Genomic DNA, 17,874 nt, shown 5'->3' on the forward strand with positions numbered 1-17,874 from the left:
CTCGACTCGACTCGACTCGTTTAACTCGACTCGTTAAGTAATCAAGCTCGAGTTCGAGTAAGAAAATATGTTCGTTTAGCTTATCGAGTCGATCCGAGTTTTAGAAGTGATCGATTCGAATTCGACTCGAGATTGACTCGAGATCGATTCGACTCGTTAAACTCGACTCGAACTCGACTTGATAAGCAATATGAATAAAAAAATCTAAATATATACATGAGCTTCCTAATTGGACTGGGCTTAAATTTTATTTTATTTGGGTTGGGTCTTATTTGGACTCTAATTGGGAAAAAAGACACAAAAAAATTAAAAAATTAATGACCAATTCGAACTGGACTCGAAAAGTTCGTGAACAACTCGAACTCGACTCGATTGTTAACGAACTCGAGTTCGAACATGAAAATCTGATCGTTAAACTTTTCGAACTCGACTCGACCCGTTAAGAAAAAACTCGAACTCGAACTCGTTAAGGAAAAACTCGGCTCGACTCGGTTCGTTTACAACCCTAATTCTGGGTAGTGTTCAGTGACTTTATTTTGGACAGTTGAAACCCGAAATAAGATATTTTGATCATCTGCGGTAAGGGGATTCGTACCCATGACCTATATTAGTAATTAAAATATTAATATAATGAATATTATTTTATCATTACATCTAAGGGTTCTCATATTTTGCCTAAGATCTAATGATTGTTATTTATCGTACCAAATAACTATATCGAACAACCAATAACAACTATCAAATAAATAGAGAGAGCCGATAACCCTTACCATGATTCCAACATATGTTATCTTATTGTTTATATAATATTTAACCACGTTATACCGAACAATCAAGTAACAACTTTTAAATATTGGGAGTCTATAACTGACAGATTAATTCCCACATTTGCTATCTTATTATTAGTATAACGTTTTAACCGCATTTTCTATTGTGTCTTTTTCAAAGCTATTTTTAATGCCCAAAATTATTGTTGATGTTCAGTTAATATGGTAATGTAAGTGTTAGTTTTTTTGATAAATTAATTTAAATGTTAATTACGTTAATTTATTTGAAAAATAATATATATTTTTGGTAAGTATTAGGTTGTTGAATATGATCTTGACAAAAAAAGATGCGATTAAATAAAAGATGTAAACAGTAAGTCTGATTGGACAAAATGAGTGAAACGGAGTGGGTATTATAATTAAAGATGTTATAATTTTAAACTTTAAAAATAGATTGGCATGTTACCGGACCTAAATATTCTATAAATGAAATTTGTTGAATAAAATAGGTAAATTTAAAACAAAATGTACTATAATGGTTGGGCATATTGAAAAAGTTAAAAAATATATATTTAATAAATTCGAATATGTTCTTATATTGAGCGGTTCAACTAATCAGATTTTTAAAACAAATATGTTGAATATAAAAAATGCCCAGCTTTTTAGCTTCGGTTGCAAGATAAAGAAAGAATATGCATACAAGTATCGAATCCTACAAAATACATTGGGCAAAAAGAAAGAAGATAAAATTAATTTACATAACATTCTCTTCACCAAAGAAGAGAGGATTATTTCGTAGATCAATTAACATGTACGTTTTTATAATTAACACATAACAAATTATTACAATAGTTGCACATTAACAAATTATTCTAACTTGAGTTTTGGATAATCACTTGATTTCTAAGGAGACAGGTGACCAAGTCTGGTGGATGGATCATGACTGCAGGACCCTTTTTTTTCGTGCATCAAAGACCTTAACCTCTTTTCCCCACTGTTTTTCTTTGGATTCTTAAAATATTTGTTACTTATGAGTTGAGACCTGTACATCTTTAATCAAGGGGAACAGGGATGGTTGGGGCAAGACCAGAGCGTGATTAACAGCCCTCAGTGGTCAGTATGCCGCAGGTTCCCGTCTCTGCTATAAATGGATTTTTCTTTACTGGGACGGGCACATTACATTTCTAAGCATATTCTCTACAGCATCTTCTCTGCCTTGTATGTCCCATTTCTTCCAAAGAGCCGCAACACTAAGTTCAGGGTGTAGGGCAAAGAAAATGAGCTCAAACCGCACCTACATACGACAAATACAGAATAGTTTATTAGAGAACTGAAAATTGGACTACATCACAACAGTTAAAATCACTAGAACATTTAACAAAGATGGCCAAAACAGCAAACACAATTTCAAAGCATACCTGATCATTTCCCTTTCCTGTGCATTCCAATCTCTCGGGCGACATCAACCATAGCCTGTCAGCATAAATGAACAAGCTGAATACGTTACTAAACTACAGTGTAATGCATTTCATCTTATTATAAAATAGAGGTTTCAGGTTTTAGGTTTTCTGGCCCCAATTTGCTGTAATAGCCAAGTGAATTAGCTATTGACAATTCTTGCGTGATACTTGAGAAAGTATAAGGGCTGGCTGGATTGCATGAAAAAGGTGAACGATGTTGTCAATATCACATATCAAGGATCTGACCGGATTCCTTCTAATTAAACGCAGCCATGTGACGAGCACATAGCGAACTATTCTGTCGCCTTTTACTAAAGAATACCGTGTGCTCGTCACTTACAGTGACATACGCCTATCTTTGGAGTGGGGTTTATCTATGGAACACCTAACCATTCAAGCCATAAGATTTATGCAAGTTTACCTTCTACTATGTCCATCAAGTTATTTCCCGTGACTTCTATTAATTAATTTGAAGTTCATATCGCAAAAGCTAAAGATATTTAGCATAAAATAATGCAATAAGGAAATTTGTTGTGTTCTTCCCCTGTCCTGTCCCCTGGTTTACTTGGAGGAGTAAAGCCTTTTTCCTATTGAAGACCTGCGAAGCTTTGAATTTTAGACCACTCCGTTTTACATATTTTGACGGTCTCCTCGTTTGGCTTCTAGCTTTAAAACTTCAATAAAGGTTATATGGACTCTGAACTATTTCTTCTTACATTTAAATAGCACGAAAAGACAATATATTGCGAAGTGCAAGCGAGCACTTGATCTACTCCGGTTAGCATATAACCCGCATCGAAAATATTTCAGAGACATCGTCTAGCACACCTATAAATAACTAGCACTGAGAAAGCTTTAAAACCACGAAGCCATGTGATGAGCACAAAGCGAACTATTCTTTCGCCTTTTACTAAAGAATACCGTGTGCTCGTCACTCATAGTGGCATACGCCTATTTTTGGAGGGGTCTTCCTTTTGGTTGGCTCCCTACAATTTAAGTTCATAATTATTTCCTAGTTTAAATTATTTTACTCACATGTGTTTGAGAAAAAATAAATATCAGATTTGTCACTCTTACTAATATTGATTGATTAATAAATAAATTTGTATTTGTAAATGTTAAATATCAAATTGATCACTTTTTAAGTGCAAATTATATTCATAAATATTGCACATATATGTGCTCGACAAGTACAATTACTTCATTGACATTTTTCTGTTTTGAATGATACACCAAGCAACAAAATAAAAAGTTGTGAATTCTAGTATTTTATATAATATGTAGAGATTCTAAGAAATCTATTTACCAATTATTTTTAATTAAATAAAATAACTTTAAATTTAAAATAATTAAAATTTCAAGATACAAATATAATACATAAAATACTAGAATCCACTATAACTTGGTTATGGTAACATTCTAGAAAAATGTAGACTTAATAAAAGATCATTTTTAGTTCTCGAGCACATGTAATATTTTTAGTTTGAATACATTTATTTTTTTATAATTATTATTAAACTTCGAGGGACGTGAAGTGTGTAGCACAAGTATAACAAAACTGGCATTCCAAAGGAATTGCAAAATGAAAAGGCCATGCATTAGAACTTTGCAAATTTATAAGTTCAATTCCTACTGGATGCCCGTTAAATGCTCCTCGCTTATAATAGTATACCTAATTTTGAAGGGTGTCACAGTATCGTAACATGATTTTGCCACTACAAGTTCAAAAATATTTAAAATTAATTTTAAACATTTACTTAAAATCTACTTAGGTGTTCAACTCGATCTTTCTACCTCTAGTTATGCAAAAAAAATATTGGTTGTTAAAGTTTGAGTCATTTCCTTATTTGTATAATCAATATGTAAAATATCGTAAACTCTCGGATTAGAAGGAGAAAACAACTTCTTATTTTAAGAATAAGATTAAAATGGAAAAAATGAAATGACCAAAGCTTGGGAAATGTTAAAACACTAGCACTTTTTTTTCTAGTCATACACTCGAACACCTATGCCACATCGCTTGATTTCTCAATAAAATTAGGAGGCAGCTGTTTAAAACACGAACAAGTACCATGTCTAGTAGTATCTTTGCGCTTGGGGCAATGACACAGCTAGTGAGGAACTAACCGAGGCCAGTAAGGACCGGGAAATCTTAAAATAAATAATAAGTGTGATAAGTGACATATATGTAATAAGTGATTTTTAACAAGTTAATTTTGGTGTTTTGATGTTTCATTTATAAGTAAAGTAGGGTGTTTGATAAAATAACTTATAAGTTAAATTTTTTTAAAACATTTAAAAATAACATTTTAGATGGCTCCGCCATTTTAAATCATGGTTGCTAAATACTAATAACAGTTTAAAGCAGCAATCAAATATGATTTCTTATAGCACGGCGGGCGATAAATAGTAGTTAACTTGAATTACATTACTAACTTTAAGAACTGATCTTCGTACCTTGCTTGCGGAAACATAACACCGACCCTCCCATCTCAACTTGCCACCGTCTCAATTCCAAAAGCTATATGGTTAATTTTTTTTTTGAGAAGCCATGCAGCATGTAAAGACAGCAAGTCAGCAACAGGTCAATGCCCTGGCATCAAACACAGACAACTGTCCAATCCCACTAACACTTATAAATTTGTAGCAATTAACAGGATTATGTGAACAAAAGCACCAATTACCTCATTTTCTGGCCATTGAGTTTTGATGCCAAATAAAATTTTTGTATTTCTTTGTATAGAACAGGCTCGGGATTGCACACTTTCCTGCAAGTCAAAGGCAAGCAGCTATGAATCATGCATGTACAGTGTTTGTTGTCCAAGAGCATCAACTTGTTGGAGATGGTAGTATGGCACACATTCTGGATACCATCAGAACCGACCAATCTATATTCAGTGTCGGGGATTTTTCGAAGGAATCCCTTTAATACAGGGGTGAATCCTTATAACTCCAGTGTAAAATTTTTCATTGTTCACTAAAATCTGGTGGAACAAACAAGGCCTTGAATTAGTGAATCGCATTGAGAAGAATAATTTGACCATAAAACCAAAAACGTAACTCATGAAAGCTTAGATGTCTCCGCCAGCACCTATAATAAATCAAGTTTTCTGCTCTAGACTAAATATCTACATGATACATTAGTCCAGAATGTATCAAATCAGAATGGGACTTCATGAAAATTAAGATAAAAGCATAAACACAGTATAAAGGGAACTTGTAAAAAAGAAGAGAATACCTGATGTCTTGGTACAAGCTGAAGCGGATGGAAGACAAGTCTTCATGCTAGGGCTGTCTATTTAGATTATACATAATGTAACCTGCCATGAAAGTTTTTTAAAAGCAATTTAATAAAAAAAATTAGAAGCGTGACATTATAACAATGTTCATCTAGGTAATCAACAAAGTCAGAACACCAGATTGTGGAATACTTCTTCATCATACCAGTTATTGTTATCTTCTCTTATGTATTCTAGTTTCATTATTAATTCGGTGGTATCTATGTATTTTACTCCTTTTTGCTGTAATTTAGGACACTTATTTGCATAATGTCCCTTTTCATTACAATTCCAACATTTACAATCTGCTATTTTTGTTTTATTTCTTTTTCTAAACTTTCTCTTGGAAACTGTGCACGACTCTTCATTTCCCTTTTCAATGCACATTTCTGAACACTATTTGTACTGTAATTGCTTCGTCCTAATTTATCCGTCATGTTTGATTTTTTTGCGGTAAAACTGACTCAATTTTGACCGTAAATTAAACATCAAATTTTCATTATTTTGAAAAACCGAAAAATACGTATTAAAGTAGATTACGTGTACTTTCTAATGATATAATTTTTATAATTTTTTCGATTATATATTATATGTAATTTTTTGTCAAAATTTGGTCAATTTGACCGTAAAAAGTCAAATATGACAGATAAATTGGGATGGAGAAAGTATATTACTCTGCTCATGCATCGGGGGACGGGCTGGGCACGTATTTTAAAGTTCCTTGTGATATAGTTTCGTAAATTTTTTTTAACTTTTTTAATAAAATTTTGTTGTTTAAAATTTAATATAGAAAAGAAAATTTTTAAAAAAAATTATGAAAGTATAATTTATATTTATCTTTAAAAATGTGTCTTGAAAAAACTGTATACAATTAAATGTAATAGAGGGAGTACCAAACACAATCTATCTAGATTCTTAATCCTTACTTAATCATTTAGAGTAAGTCCAAGACTGTTCTAAAATATTGTCCTAATGGGTAAGTTATTAGTATGACAACATATGTAAATTTGAACCATCAACTCAACTTAATTGATTCACAAATTATTATTTTTCGTTTAGGTCTTATTTGGATTGGGGTCGAGGAGAGAGGGGTTGGGTTGGGTTGGGTTGAATTAGGTTGGGTTGGGGTAGAATAGGTTTGGTTAGGCTAGGTTGATCCCTTACCTCATTTGGATGTATGTGCGGAGTGAGTAGGGGTTGAATTCTTGACATGTTTGGTTTGGTATTGGAGTAAGGTTGATTTTTATCATGTATAAATTATATATTGAAAAACTAGTGAATGTTTTTAAATTTATTTAAAATTTTTAACTAAATTTTAAATTATTTTTTAAAAAATAAAAAAACTTTAATAGGGAGAGAGTGAGAAAGGAAGAGAGAGAGGATGAATAAAAAAAAGTATATGCCAATACCCCACCAACACCCCAGATTTGGGTGTTGGAAAAATTTAATTTTCGTATTATAAATTAACTCCTTTCAACTATTGATGAACCCTTACAAAACCCAACCCCTATTTTGAGAAACTTTCTCAAACATGATTTTTTTGAGCTAACCCTACTCCTCCCTCCCGGCCCCCATCCAAATAAAGCTTTAGAGTCGAAATATGAAACACATGTTTAGATGTTTATTTTATAGAATAATGTCTACATCTTAAACAAATTTTATGAATAGCTAAATAACATGCAAAATAAAATAATCTAGGACAAAACTTTTTTGAAGAATATCATATCACTATAAATTATTGCATGATATTCATATTTACACCCCATTTATACATATTGCGATAATTTTTCATATATTATGAAAAGCGTCACTAGTCTGCTGTGGGCTATTTATCATAATATTATGATGCACTATTTTTGGAGTTGAGTTTAATTATATAGTTATTGGTTTGTTGCATTTGCACCGATTTATTTTGGTATTTTTACTTGTTCTAGATTTTTACTTTCTTTTTCTAAGAGGTAAATAGTTTGAACTTTTGATGCCATAATCTATGTTACTCGGATTTTTCAATTTACTTTCGAGTACCACTGTCGTGTCATACACTCGATACTCGAACATGAACACTCGAATTTAGACACTTATTTTAAGCCAAAAACATGTATATATTTCAAAAAATTGCCGAGTCCGATACTTGGACACGTGTCCTTGTTGGACACTTCTAGCCGAGTCCGAGTAACATAGTCCATAACAGCTTTTTCTGGCTATGCACCTGATTACAGAGTGATTACAGAGTTTTCTGGGTGTGAATCACGATTTTTTTTTCTTTACAGTGTATTGTTTGATTGCTGTTTGATGATCCTCTCCATATTGACACCAAGTTTTGTTGGATCCACTGCTGCTCCAGTTGACACCGATGGTATTTATGTGTTCGAAAGAATAAGGCGTAAAACTGAAACGGCTTAAATCTTAAAGTAGTCACTAAAGTTAGGGTCACATATCAAAAGAACCATTCTAATTATCGGATTGCACCATTATAGTTGTAAGTAATAACAATCCGTTAGTCAGAGTCGTTGACTTGACGAAATTTTCTTTTTGACGTTAACCACTTAAAATTGTACAGGCAAGGTACGTGGCTTCCAACTAAACCCAACTCAATTACACACATACGCCTGTGTATATATGTGTGTATGTATACTCATACATAATCAAATTAAAAATCATTTGATAATCCAACAACTACAGTAACTAGAGCAAGATTTTTAGCAATTTTTTGAAATATATATTTTTAGCAATTTTTTTGTTAGTTTCATAATTTATTCAACATTTTTCTGAGTTTTTTTATAATTTAATATTAAAGCATTGAAATCTAAAATAAAAAATTCAATGTTTTCTTTTAAAATAAAACCCGAGTATTTTTGTAAGTTTAAAAAAAGAAATACGAAGTTTTATTAAAAAAAATTGTAGTGTGATTTTGATATTATTTTAACCTTTTTACTTTCTACTCCATAAAGAAGATTTTTTATTATCATAATTTGATTTATAAAATTTGGTGACCAGATTTAAATTTAACAAAACAGTTAAGATTTTTTTTTTAATTTTTTTAAAAGTATAATACAATTTGTTTACAAAATTTAGAAGAAGCATTTTCATTCTTCTAAAAAAATAAAGTTGATTTGGTATTAAAAGATTGAAAATCACTCAGGGAGAACTTTCAACGTGTTCTATACCTTTCCAGCTATTACTTCCGTTAAAGTCAATCCCACTTCTGTCAAGTCAATGAACGAGGTTAACGGCGCTGTCATTACTCTCAACTAGAGTAGTGCTAATGAGTCCCCGATAACTAGAGTGATCTTTGTGATATATGACCCTGAGTTCAGTGACTACTTTGAAATTTAAGCCAAACTGAAACAACTCACCTCAGAATGCCTTCGATAGAATTAACGAGGGAAAAAAGCCATTCAGGAATAACTATTCTACCGCTGGTGATTCTTCAGGTACTGGCTTATATATTGTTTCAAGTAAATGTATATAAAATTGCATGTTATGTGTATGTTAGGGCCCATAAACGAATTTCGACTTAGGCCCCACCAATCTCAGGCCGACCCTGCATGCCACTCTGCAACCCAAGCAACAATCTGGTTTATTTCCTTTGTCCATAATTTCAACAGGTTAGGTTCCTCGTTAACAAATTAAGTACTTTTTTATCTTTTTATTCAGTTTTTACATGCAAATTAATATTCTTTTTTACATTTCGCCCACATTAAGTTAGCATTTCCAGCAAGAAGCTGCAACAATGGGTTTTGATTTCCATCCTAGCACCAAACAACCTTTTTCTTCCACAATGGTATACCCTTCACAGAACTCGAGTTTTCCTAGCCACTCTTTTGCCCGAGCAATCATCTTGATCGGGGCTGGCTGGAAACCGGCTCTGCTCATCCTCCTGCGCCATTGATCTACTCTCTCGTGTCTCTCCATCCTTGCTGGCCCCTCACAACTCACAATGTTCTTTATCTCCTCAGCGAAGTAGAACTGTTCAATCTTTGCACGTCTTGTGTCGTATTTAGGCAGCATTGCATCAAGAGAGTCGAATATTGCAGAATAATAATGCAGAGCTTCCATAAACCTCCCAAGGAAGAATGGCCCATTGTGGCTTGAATCCTGCTCAACTAGAACCAGAACCTTTGGTGAGAGCTCATGAATTATCTGCAGAACTGCATTTAGTGCACCTCTGCTCTCTTTCACCACACAGTGCAGCTGAAGAATACTATTGATTGCAACAACTTCATTTTTACGGAGTTTAATATCTTCAGGCTTAAGGTTTTCCAAGCTACTTTCAACTACTGAAAATTCTAAATTTATTCCCAAGCTCCCAGCATAGGCCTCGAGCTCATCCCCGATAATTTGGTATTGCTCGATGCAAAGGCCAACACCTGTTATTCTAACACAGCGTGGAGGTTGGCCAGTCCGGTTTGCAAGACTATTAATTAAATTACGCCATTGTTGACCATGTGGCAGACCGAGGGACATGCCTAAATCCACCACATGGACGAACTTCTCTCCCTCAAAGGCTTCCAATATTGATAAATTTGCCACAAAGTGTCCAAATTGAATGTGTGGACAAACTTCGTAGACAAGGCGTAGGGCTTCTTCCTTCTTCTCAGAAGCAATGTCCATTATATTCATTGTTGCTGAAGTTAAACCAACTGTCCCTAGTGGCTGAACAAGTGCCAGCCGGTCAGTAAGCCCCTGGACAAAGCAAGAAGCCACGCGCTGAAAGGAAGAGCCAAAGACTAAAGCATTTGCCCGAAGCTCAGCTAGTAAAACCGAGGCATGTGTTTTATCTCGACATGCCACAGCTTCTGCACATGATATCAGAAGCTGCACAAGTCTCATTCCGTCAGCAACTCCATCGTCTTTTGTCTCCCCATCATAATCCTGTCCAGAAATGGCTAATGTTGCCTCTTGAACACCTTCAGCCGCAAGGTATCTCTGTGTATAAGTCTTTATATGGTCTCGAATATGTAATCCTGGCAGGCTATTCAAGCTACTAGTGCTGATCGTCCGACTAATTGTGCTGCTGCTTTTGCTCCCCATGCTACCCTTACTATACAGGCTATTGTAGGTACTTTCAAGAAACTCACCCATGCTGGTGGTTCTTTTCAACCTCTTATAGCTTCCAGATTCATCCGATAAAGTTGGAATCCACGTTGAGGCAACATCATTGACATCCACATTCTGTAAATGCGGAAATGAATAACAAGAAACGGATGAACTACTTGAATCAAGGCCACTTAGCTGAACATTTTGTTCATTATCATACAAAGGATGGGCCAAGAAACTATAAGCCATTGCCACAACTTACTGGTATGTCCCTCAGTCTTGCTCTTTCTTTCTCAACTAATATTTATTCAAATGAGCTCTGAAAGAACCTAATCCATCGCGCAACTGCCTTAAATAGAAAAACCATTTTGCGGATTTCTTGTTGATCGTTGATCACAATGGAATAAACTAACAAACAAAATCTGATTAATATAAAACAAAGGTCCTGTGGGGGCTTTTGAACAAAAAAAATTCGTCTGCAACTTAGAGTTTGAGCTTAAAATATAACATAGATCAATGAAAAAAAGCCGTAACTATGTAATCTCCTAAATTCTGGAAGCTAGTACATTGGCTTGGCAACAACTACCAAACTATTGATGTTGAACATTTTATCCTTTTCCCCTCTAAATATCTAAAAGCTGAATTAGCACGATGTGACATTTAATTACATTCTGCATCATACTATATTCCTTAATATGCCCCTATTATGGTTGTCCGTTGATCTGCCTAATGATTCTGGCAGGGGCGTAGCCACCGGAAAGAACATTAGGACCAGTCATGTTTCGTAGTAAAAGAAGCCGGTCTCTAGAAAGCGATTGTTGCTAACCATCTATCCGCTATAATTTTCGCGGATTCTAGAAAGGATGTATTAAGTATGTATAGACAACCTGACCCCTGCATTCACAAAACTTTTCAGCGTTTATTATAGTGAATAAATGGTTACAACAATCGTTTGTCAGGAATCCGGACCCCATAAAATAAACTACCCTGGTGTTTCTGAATATCATTTCTAAAGGTAACTTCTTGTACGGCCGGTCAGATTAGAGAAATTATGACATTATAGACACAAAAAAGGAGACTGTTGTACAAATTGTTCAAATGGTGAAGTAGAAGCCCAGATTTCGCATGTATGGCTAAACTAAAAATCAGTGTTGTTAAGTAACCAGTCCATCTAGGACTCGAATTCGAGTCCCTCCGTGAATCGAACGCTGATACCATGTTAAATAACTGGTCACACTAAAACCTTAAGGTGGTAGAGGAAGAGCCAAACATGATCTTATACTCTTTAACGAGTGTACTATTAGAATTTTAAGGTAGTTTATGTAAAACCAAATTCGCGTAAAATTTGAAATTTTAAAACGAAACTCTTACGATACACACATACAAATTTGCCGTATAGTAGATTCAACGGCCCTGCTATCCAAAGAAGAACATATGAGTTGTCAAATTTCTTCTAACTTGTAAGAATTGTTTGCCGAGAGAGTCCAATAGTAAAATATGAAAAGGAATGTTTAAGATCCTTTAAAATGCTTTTACTAGGCGGCAATGTATTATCAAATTAAGTGTGTTTTTGTCTGCTTATATTTCTTGTTGATTCAAATTTGAAACATTCTTCGCTCCAATTCGAAGTTTCGAAGTGTAAACGCATACAACACAAGAAAAAAAACTTTGTTCATAAACTAATGATTTGGAATCTATCTGGATAATACAAAAGCCAGGATCAACTACAAGCATTTTGAACCTGTTTTTGCTACTTCAACATATAGAGAACTACTTTACGTTGAATCGAAGGTCAGGCTTATTTCTAAAGACGATTTTGTTAAGTAATCAGTTCATCTAAAACCGTTAGAGTAAAGCTCCAACGTTTATTTTTGATAGGATCTCCAACGAATTCTTATGCTAACACTCCCACTCAATCTTACGATGTGTTTTGTGCGGATTGACAGGACGACATAAACTATATCTAGAGAAGGGTAATTTGAACATCTTTACCAAAATATGGAGGTCAGATGATGTTCTGTTATTTTGAAACTTTGTGGTTACATATATTTACAACAGCAGACGGCAATAAGATATGCATCAGAGGTTAACTAATTTTGTCAATTCAGTTGCCTGTTTAAAGTAGCATGTGCATGTATTATCAAGAAACACTTTGCAGGTCAGCAGGATTTTGGTGTCAGATTAGCGAAAATTAGCGATAATTACAATTTCTTACATAGGGACCTTCTGGGCTTTTGCCATTGGATGCGGAAATGTTGTGTACCAGTAATCTGGTATAATCTTTATTAACAAGTTATCATTACTTGTAATTAGCTTAATTACTAGCTATTACAATCAACAATGGACTATTAATCATTATTTCAGAAATGCTCTTCATATATAAAAGAAGAACGAAACACGTATACTAAATTATGATCACTTATATAACCTTGGAGATCAGAATCAATTACTCAAATATAAATAGTTGGAAGTGGAATTTTGCTTCAGTACTGCTCTGTAATCCTCGTAACCGAACAAGGATCGAGTAAATTTATCTCATGAAAACTATGGAAGCTAGCAAGAGGATGGCGGAATTGACACCGTCTTCTTCGAGATTAAACTACTCCTCTTAAATTTGCTAGCTTTTCCTTTGTTGCATTGCAGTAGAATTGTCTGTTGCTGGGTACTCCCCCGTCACAGTACATTCTTTATATGTTTTTTCCTCATATTTGTCACGCATTTTAAAACTACTATAAATTTTAGTTCTATAATTTATTTTTAGATTTTTTTTATATATAAAAGTTTAAAAATTATATTTTTATTTAAAATAAAAAAATATTTAAATTATTTAGGAAATCATACTTTGTGTCCTAAAATACGTGGCGATTCCCGTCCCCAATGTATAGAATCCACTGAGACGGAGGGAGTATTGATGTTCCGGTGATGCTGATACATCTGGAACATAATTTCTTGATTTTCCCTGCCTTTTTTTTCTTGTTGCTTCCTCGTCTTCTTCGTCGCTTCGTGCACCTTCGACGCCCACCTTCGACGCCATATTTTTTCTGATCGAATGAAATTCAAGATTATATGTAGTTAATAGTAAACTAGAGGGAAGAAAGAAAGTGCATATGAGAGGTTTTGTGCATGGTAGTGAGTCTAGTGACTCGTGAACAAACACATAGCTTAGGCCTCTCCACGGCGGACACAGTCGTAACATGACCGGGGCCAAAAAAAATTTCATTAAAGGAGTAAGAAAATTATATTATCATTGGTACTAAATCAAAATAGAGATTAAAAGCTTGAAAGCTTATTTTGGCGCCTGGAAACTGAAAATAAAGACCTGGATTTTTTATTTTTTTTATCGTAGGTAACCTGCAGTCGCTACTCCTGCAGTCGCTACTCTTCGGATGCACACTGGGTAAACCCTACGGGCTCACGTAAAGACCTAGATTTCAATTTTGTTATCCTGAGCCGAGAGAGGGGAAGTGTTCTAACATGATTTGTCAATTTCACTTGTTTATTAGGCTTTATATGGGTCTTTCTACTTAACTGGACTATGGAGTGGGAGGGGCCATTGGTATATTTTACAATCCTGTCTATACTATTTGGTAGTTAGTCAGTTATTTGGTATGGTAAATAACAACCGTCATTTAAAGACAAATGGATGGAAACCGTTGGATGTAATAATAAAATAATATTATATTAATATTAAAACTATTCTAGGAAGCTTAAGTCAGAAATTCATTTCTAGCCCATTTAAGTTAACTTTATGTTACGGAAATATAGAACAACATATAAGTCTTGACAAGAGTTGTTTTTTATCTGAGTGTCGAGTCAACAGTTTTAGTGGTACGTTTTGTCTCTCTATCTTTATTCTAGTACGCTGCAATGGCGTCAACACATAACATTACTTAGGCTATGAACAATATTACTCTTGAAGATGAAGAAGACAGTGGCTTTGCTTTTGATGATATTGAAGAAACAGACAACAGTGAGCGCCTACAAGGATTTAACAATCGTCTGTGTTTGGTAGGAAGATTCATCAACGACGGTGTGATTGATTTTACGGCGATGCAACATACACTAGCATCATTATGGAGACCAGGGAAAAGAGTATATATGAAAGAACTTGATGTAAATCTGTATGTTTTTCAGTTCTACCATGAGTTAGACATTAAGAGGGTTATATCAGGAAGCCCGTGGACTTTCAACAGGAAGGTACTACTGATAACAAGGATGAAGGAAGAAGATATACCTAGAGGAGTAAGCCTTAACAAGCTTGATCTATGGGTACAAATTTATGATATGCAGGTGGGTTTCATGTCTGAGAGAGTTCTAAAAGAAGTCGGCAATTATGTGGGGGAGTTTATTGAATCATGTCATAAGAATTTCAGTGGTGTATGGAGAGAATACATGAGGATTCGAGTTACGATTGATATCATGAAAGCACTTAAGAGGCGCACGAAGATTAGAAAAACAGGAGGGGCATGGATATGGATTACATTCAAGTACGAAAATGTACCACCATTTTGCTTCATTTGCGATATAGTTGGACATTCTGAAAAATTCTGCAGTACCCTGTTCGATACTCCGGAAGAAGAGATAGTAAAACCATACGGAGCTTGGATGAGAGCTCCATTGCGAAGGCAAACAAAGTTAGTAGGATCGAGATGGCTTCGTAATGGTAGCGACGATGGAGGAGATGACAGGAGGAAGGAAGACGAAAATTTAGGAAAGTCACAGCAAGATGATCAACAGATCCCACAAAATACGCAGGATAATATTTCTAGAGAAAATCAAGGAGAGACAACATATCGAAATAAAGATTTGGGAGGGAAACAAGCGATTTCAAAAAATGGGATCAATCAAGCTGAATTAAATAAATCAAATCCCATAACAAAAGGAATGCTTATAGTGGATAATAAAAAAAGAAGAATTGATGATTGGCTTAAGCAACAAATTGGGCCAAGTGGACATACAGAATTTTGGATGGACTCAGATGAGGAAAACACTGATGAGATGGAATATGAACCAAAAGATCCAAAAAATGTAAAGGTGGCGGACTCTAGTACGGGAGTCCGCCAAGGATTATGAGTACACTGAGCTGGAATTGACGTGGCCTTGGGACCCCACGGGCTGTTCAATTCTTTAAGGAGACAGTCATCCAAAAGAAACTCAAAATTGTGTTCTTGTGTGAAACATTATGTAAGCAGGAAGTGGTAGAAAGAGTAAAAAGAATTCTGGATTTTGAGGGAAGCATATCGATCGATGTGCAGGGACGTAGTGGAGGCATAACACTGTTATGGCGTAATAAAGAAGAAGTTCAGTTACTATCTTACAGTAAGAATCATATAGACACCATTGTTAGTATCAAAAGCTGTAACATTTTCGATTGACAGGAATATATGGAAAATCAGACCGCGTAAAATGAAGAGAAACATGGAATTTGCTGCGCAACTTGAAAGACAATTCAACGTTACCATGGTGCCTTGTGGGTGATATGAACAATACGCTAAAACATGCAGGGTTTTCAAGACACGCTTGAAGATTGTGAATTGCATGATGTGGAGTTAATAGGTTATCCATATACTTGGGAGCGTGGACATGGAACTAATAAATGGATTGAAGCCCAATTGGACAGAGCATTAGTAACTACAAGTTTTGCAGATATGTTCTCAGATGTCAAGCTTTTTAATCTCGAATTCTCAACATCAGACCATTCACCCAAATTACTAGAACCAATGCAAATGAATCAGACAATTAGCGTCAAGTCCTTTCGATTCGAGAACGCTTGACTCCGCGAACCTATGTGCTAATAAATTGTTCAAGAAGTCTGGTTTAAAAATCAGGACAAAACACTGCAGGAAAATTTGGTAGAGTGCTCAAGTTTTTTTATCTGAATGGGGAAACGAAGTCACAGGCAATTTTAGAAGTCGAATAAAACAATGCAAGAAGATATTGAGAAGGACAAAAGGGAGAATAAATGAATACTCGGTCAAGCAGCACCAGGAAACGTCTCACAGGTTAAATGAGATTTATATTCAACATGAAGTGTTCTAGAAACAGAGAAGCAAGCAGTTATGGTTGAAAGAATGGGATCGTAATAGTAAATTCTTTCATGATGCTGCTAAAACTCGACGCAAAATCAGTCATATCAGCACCCTTGTTAACGATGAAGGCCAAACAGTAGGATGAGAGACAGGACTGGAAGACACAATTGTGCAATATTTTATAAAGCTGTTTGAGGCATCAGACACGAGCTGGAACCCAATATTTGAAGGAATAACGCCAAGAATAGAATGAAGCTTTAATGCCTGAAGTCGAGGTTAGAGAGGTAAATAAAGCAATTTTTAGTATGCACCCCGACAAGTCACCAGGACCAGACGGGATGAGTCCTGGTTTCTACCAGAAATTCTGGGGTGTAGTTGGAGACGATCTGGTGAAAGAGGTAGGTTAGTTCTTCACTCATGGTACACTAGAGAAGGATATTGGAGACACGAATATAGTTCTAATTCCAAAGAAGAAAGACCCTACCAACATGACTGAGTTAAGGCCTATTTCGCTGTGCAACGTAGTCTACAAAATAATTTCGAAAGTTTTATCTAACAGACTGAAATCGATGCTCAACGGCCTTATATCCGAAACTCAAAGCGCTTTCATACCTGGGAGGTTAATAAAAGACAACATCATGGTCTCCTACGAAGTCATGCATTTTATGAAGCGAAAAACCAAAAGGAAAGAAGGATGGATGACTCTGAAACTAGATATGAGCAAGGCTTACGATCGAGTAGAATGGAGTTTTTTGAGATGAATGCTAAGACATATGGGATTCGAAGAAGGACCTATAGGCTTGATAACGGAATGTGTATGCTCAGCTAAGTATCAAATATGCCACGCGGGTCGTAGATTTGAATCAATAATTCCCCAGCGAGGTATACGCCAAGGAGATCCGATTTCTTTATACTTATTCCTGGTATACATGGAGGGATTATCTATTTTACTGTAGGAGTACGAAAAACGGTTATTTTTAAAAGGAATACAGGTTGTAAGAGGGGCTCCTAAAATCACCCATATTCTCTTTGCTGATGATACTTACATCTTCTGTAAAGCTAAAGAGAATGAAGCAGATCATATCCTGGACGTGTTAAGGGTATTTGAAAACTCCTAAGGGTAGAAAATTAATGCCAACAAGTCATCTATCTTCTTTAGTCAAAATACAGATCGTGAAATTCGACAAGTAATCTGCAATATGTTATAGTTTAAAGAAACTGATGCAGGCACGAAGTACCTAGGTCTCCCTAACATGCTAGGCATAAAGAAATCAGCCGTCTTGGGATACTTGAAAGACTG

At 35.1% G+C, this 17,874-nt stretch overlaps 2 protein-coding genes and 2 non-coding genes across 18 annotated transcripts in view; 2 read left to right on the forward strand and 2 right to left on the reverse strand.

The window, feature by feature from the left end:
- The window catches only part of LOC141663916 (uncharacterized), a 75,735-nt gene extending 70,084 nt beyond the window's left edge, over nucleotides 1-5,651 (reverse strand). For 9 of the 15 annotated variants that reach the window (XR_012551731.1, XR_012551724.1, XR_012551729.1 and 6 more), the window contains exons 1-4: nucleotides 5,466-5,651; nucleotides 4,912-5,211; nucleotides 4,685-4,820; nucleotides 2,186-2,240 (exon numbers count right to left, since the gene is read on the reverse strand). The gene's annotated coding sequence lies outside the window, so the exon portion shown is untranslated. Of the gene's footprint in view, nucleotides 1-1,839; nucleotides 2,062-2,185; nucleotides 2,241-4,684; nucleotides 4,821-4,911; nucleotides 5,212-5,465 lie in introns of those variants that run through there. The other 6 variants (XR_012551728.1, XR_012551726.1, XR_012551741.1 and 3 more) reach the window with 6 other exon arrangements.
- LOC141669371 (U5 spliceosomal RNA) lies at nucleotides 2,496-2,612 on the forward strand. Its single transcript, XR_012553657.1, has one exon. It is a non-coding gene; the product is annotated as a U5 spliceosomal RNA (small nuclear RNA).
- LOC141669200 (U5 spliceosomal RNA) lies at nucleotides 3,095-3,211 on the forward strand. Its single transcript, XR_012553491.1, has one exon. It is a non-coding gene; the product is annotated as a U5 spliceosomal RNA (small nuclear RNA).
- A 3,559-nt stretch (nucleotides 5,652-9,210) lies between the features above and the next one.
- LOC141664375 (GRAS family protein RAD1-like) lies at nucleotides 9,211-10,794 on the reverse strand. Its single transcript, XM_074470312.1, has 2 exons — nucleotides 10,583-10,794; nucleotides 9,211-10,531 (listed from the first exon to the last, which is right to left on the reverse strand). The coding sequence occupies exons 1-2, from the start codon at nucleotides 10,792-10,794 to the stop codon at nucleotides 9,211-9,213; spliced, it is 1,533 nt and encodes a 510-aa protein (XP_074326413.1).
- Nucleotides 10,795-17,874: the final 7,080 nt, after the last annotated feature.

Source organism: Apium graveolens, chromosome 6 (assembly GCF_009905375.1).
Source record: "Apium graveolens cultivar Ventura chromosome 6, ASM990537v1, whole genome shotgun sequence".
NCBI classification, from domain to species: domain Eukaryota; kingdom Viridiplantae; phylum Streptophyta; class Magnoliopsida; order Apiales; family Apiaceae; genus Apium; species Apium graveolens.

Excerpts from the sequence above, each read along its gene's own strand:
- LOC141664375 (XM_074470312.1), bottom strand. The coding sequence starts at position 10,794 with ATGGCTTATAGTTTCTTGGCCCATCCTTTGTATGATAATGAACAAAAT. Across the intron at positions 10,532-10,582 it reads AGAACCACCAGCATGGGTGA|CAAAAGCAGCAGCACAATTA; the intron begins GTTTCTTGAAAG and ends TAGCATGGGGAG.